This window comes from Sinocyclocheilus rhinocerous, unplaced genomic scaffold, assembly GCF_001515625.1.
Source record: "Sinocyclocheilus rhinocerous isolate Xijiao unplaced genomic scaffold, SAMN03320098_v1.1 scaffold853, whole genome shotgun sequence".
NCBI classification, from domain to species: domain Eukaryota; kingdom Metazoa; phylum Chordata; class Actinopteri; order Cypriniformes; family Cyprinidae; genus Sinocyclocheilus; species Sinocyclocheilus rhinocerous.
In genome coordinates this window covers 680,800-684,943 of record NW_015627738.1, presented here as the reverse complement: position 1 = coordinate 684,943, position 4,144 = coordinate 680,800, and the positions used below count along the sequence as shown (strand labels likewise).

The window sequence follows — 4,144 nt, the reverse complement described above, 5'->3', positions numbered from 1 at the left end:
CAGCTCTCTTTTAACACATACTTTTAAGAAGGGATGGATGTTTGTTTCAAGTGATAGGCCAGGTAAGTGAAATTATATTATCTTGCTGTATGTATGTCGTTTTCTTTACGTTTTCTGACTAAAAGCAACCAAAAAGCCATTTTAAAGTGGTTAAGCAAATAATAATAATAATAATCGGCAGGGATCCCAGACCAATACAATTAGTGTGCCTCCTTTATTTTAAAACCCACGAGCCGCCACTGAATGCATGTAGCCTAAAACTGACATCTTAAAGATGTCTATCAGAGGTTTGTACACAGCAGATGCTTTCCAGATGAAGCGATCTTTAACCGACTTTTTGTGTCCATTATCGAGTGCACCTACCGTATAAGAGGTGGAAACTTCCCTTAATGTTGGTATTTATTGTTAGTCATATGACCTTTTTCTTCCACCCTCAGATTAGGGAACTGTCCCTCTCACACCTACACCTGCATCCTTTTCCGTCATGCCACAGTGAACACTAAGATCATCCAAATACAGCAGGCTAAATACTCTTCAGTTATTTTTGGCATCCACCATTGATTTCAGTCTTTCTCATGATGATTATACGCCATCTACAGGTGTCAAATTGTGCTTACCGGCTTGCTGTCTAGTTTCTAAAGTTTTATAATATATTCTAAAATATTTAATGAGAATTAAAAAAATAAAAAATAAATAAAAACCCTAAATAAATAAATATTTAAGTTAAGCTTCAACTGGAAAATGTGTTTTTATAATGCATTGATCAGAAATGACTCGTAAGTTTGGTTGAAGCCATTTTAATAAACACTTTCTGAGTTTTACAAATTGTTAGTTGGCATTGAAACATGGCACATGAAAACTGTAGATTTATATATCAAATTTATATTAATCAGAAAGGCCAGAGACATTTTATTTCCTCAATTCTATGTATTAGCTATGAATGAGAAACGCACAAGATAGCATATTTTCCCTCCAACTACAAAACTTAAAAAATAATAAAGTCATTTCTGTGAAAGAGACATTTTGCTAGTTAATGTAGATAAATTGGTTGACATTTAATCGTTCCTGCTGTTTACCTTCTTTATTCGAAGTCCAAAGCAAACTATAACTCTCTGTCGCCTCCTTCTGGACACATAGACATATTGAAAATTGAAAATATTCAGATGCCAAATACATTTACAAAAATACAAATTATGTAGCTAGACTTTTTTTTAGATTGTATTTAACACCGAAGTTGTAAAAAAAAAAAAAAAAAGTTCTGCATATATTTGACACATTATTATTATTATTTTTTTTTTAGGAATTGTTTAAGAAAGAAATAGCTTTTGTATGATCTTGAAGTCTTGCGTCTTCATGCAGAAGATGTGGCTCTTAAATCTTTTTCTTCTCAAATAAATCTTTCCAGGTGGGTACTATCTTGGAATAGACTTTTTCAATCTGGAAACAGTTTTCAGAAAAGTTACTGAAAAGTTCTTGACTATCAGTGTTTTCCAGAATTTTAATATGAGAGTTTAATATTGACACTTTCATCCAAGTTAGACAGGTTGGTGTCATAATGTCAAATTAAATGCATATTTTGTGTACAAATTGTCTTACCTGCTCTGACTTTTTAATGCCGTATCGTAACATTGTGGCCTGATGTTCGCTGTTGTTGAACAGGATGTCAAAGGTGATGGGTTTCGTCATAATGTCATCGATCTCTGGCTTGATGAGAACGTAGAAATCTCTTGGTGGATGCTTGTCATCCAAGTAGTTTCTTACCTTGTATTTATTCCCAACTACGTCAATCGGGTCTAACTTTACAGAGGCGTTTATAGCTCGGCCGAAAAGAAGGAGTTTGGTGTCTGAATCTTGAAAAGAGATGTAATGAGGACAGTCATAAGATTTCATTTGCTGGCTCAGGTGATCCAAGCTGTAGATGAGTTTGTTTCTTCATCAGATTTGGAGAAATGTAGCATTGCATCACTTGCTCACCAATGGATGCTCTGCAGTGAATGAGTGCCGTCAGAATGAGAGTCCAAACAGCTGATAAAAACATCACAATAATCCACAGCACTCCAGTCCATCAGTTAACGTCTTGTAAAGTGAAAAGCTGAGTGTTTGTAAGAAACAAATCCATCATTATTTTTATTTTTTTAAGCTTCAAATCATTGCTTCTGTCTAAAATACAAGTCCTCTCTCTATCCATAAAACTTTCTCCAGTGAAAAAGTTGTCTCGTCTGAATCAGGAGAGAAATATGCACAGATCAAGCACCTTTTATAATCAAAACCAGTCCAAAACAGCTCTAAACAAATATGTTGGTGGATTTTGATGTGAGATTACTTTTCCACTGGAAGCATTATTATGGATTATTGACTCATATTTTGACCGAAAGCAATGGTTCAAAGTTAAAACGTCTTAATGATGGAATTGTTTCTTACAAACACGCAGCTTTTGGTTTCTCAAGATATTAACTGATAGACTGGAGTGCTGTGGATTATTGTGATGTTTTTATCAGCTGTTTGAACTCTCATTCTGACGGCACCCATTCACTGCAGAGCATCCATTGGTGAGCAAGTGATGCAATGCTACATTTCTCCAAATGTTCTGATAAAAAACATCTCATCTATATCTTGGATGGCCTGAAGGTGAATAAAATTTTCATTTTTAATGAACTATTCTTTTAAAAGATCACACAGACTCACCTCTGATGGTCAAATGGGCCACATAAGGAACTCCGTCTCTTTCACCATAGTAAACGGCAAAATGAGAAAAGTAACTGTTGCCAGGAAACTCAAGTATATCTCCGGGGTACAGCTTCGGATGAGAGTTACGCTGAAAGAAAACAAAACATAAAAACAAAACTGTTTAAAAGATATCATGAAAATAGATTTTAAAAGCATGATCGCATCAGAACAAAAACAATGCTTACCAGTCCCATTGATGTCCACTGTGCTATCGATGCCTTTACCGTAAAGAATGCTGGAGACGTACAGCGCGTGCTTCATTAAAGAGCACTGAAGCATTAAACACGTCTGATATCACAAATGTCAACAGGCAAATTTATGGGGGAATCCTATTAGATTATCAGCTACAAGAACAGTGAACTAGTGTGCTAAAGTATGATTGTCTCTAAAAGCACACACCCAGGAACTATCCTTCAGTGCCTCGAGAAAAGACATTCAAATAAAGCCCTTTATTATTGCTATTTGTGAGTGTGTGATGCTGGATATTAATATTAGTATGTCTGAGTGAGCAATTGGAATTCAATCAATTGCACCTGGAATTGCAGTGCTTTTTATTTATATTATGTCAATAAGTTTAGAAGGGGACTTCTCAGGTTCACTGATGCAAGAGAGAGTTAAATAATAATAACTTCCCTTTTTATCAGGAAACATCTGCTCATCAACTTTAAGCAAATAAATCCAAAATGTAAAGAGCTGATAAATGCCTCACGCTCATGGTGCCGGAGCTTCAAACTTTTCATGCGGTGTCGCCTCGTGGTTAAAGAAACCAAAACGTTCAAACTAAGTTCAAACCCTGTAACAGGTGACCATGAAACTATCATCAAATTGCAAATTACTGAAGCAGATTTCTAAAGAAATGAGGGGTTATGTGGTTGTGGTGTGTTGAGTTGTGTTATTCAGGGTGGATTTCAGCACAGCTTAAGGATTCCGTAAAGTATCGTTCATGTTTGTGAGTAATTTAGATCAGTACTCCATTATCACAATTCTTTGCACTAGTAATGATGATGCTAGAAAACAGCACTAATAATATATATAATTTAGATACTGTTATAATTTTCATGAATATTTAGATTTTTAAAAAAATATATTTTCCATTTTAATTTTAATTAAAGTTGAGTAATTTTGTTATTTTAAATGTATTTTTAAAATGCTATTCTATTTATTTTTTATTAATTTTATTTCAGTTTTAGTTATTTTCATACATCAAGTCTATGCAAAGATAGCTTTCAGTTGAGATATATATTTTAATTAAATGTTAGTATATGAATACATAATATATATTTTATTTTATTTTATTGTTTGCTTTAATTTAATTTTCAAGTAACGAAAACTTTATGGTTTTAGTTTCAGTTAACTATTATAACCCTGTGCAGTAGAGGTCAAAACTGATGCTGGAAGTGAGGATAGTCAGACAGAT

At 33.9% G+C, this 4,144-nt stretch overlaps 1 protein-coding gene across 1 annotated transcript; it reads right to left on the bottom strand.

Annotated features, from left to right (window-relative positions):
* Window positions 1-1,324: 1,324 nt before the first annotated feature.
* Window positions 1,325-3,011, bottom strand: LOC107734306 (phospholipid-metabolizing enzyme A-C1-like). The gene is made up of 4 exons (XM_016546244.1): window positions 2,913-3,011; window positions 2,686-2,815; window positions 1,597-1,850; window positions 1,325-1,437 (listed from the first exon to the last, which is right to left on the bottom strand). Exons 1-4 carry the CDS (start codon window positions 2,919-2,921, stop codon window positions 1,372-1,374), a joined length of 459 nt encoding a protein of 152 aa, XP_016401730.1. The 5' UTR covers window positions 2,922-3,011; the 3' UTR covers window positions 1,325-1,371.
* Window positions 3,012-4,144: the final 1,133 nt, after the last annotated feature.

Coding starts and splice junctions, on each gene's coding strand:
- LOC107734306 (XM_016546244.1), bottom strand. Junction 1,851..2,685: donor GGCCCATTTGACCATCAGAG/GTGAGTCTGTGT, acceptor TCTCTTTTCAAG/ATTCAGACACCAAACTCCTT. Junction 1,438..1,596: donor GCATTAAAAAGTCAGAGCAG/GTAAGACAATTT, acceptor AACTGTTTCCAG/ATTGAAAAAGTCTATTCCAA.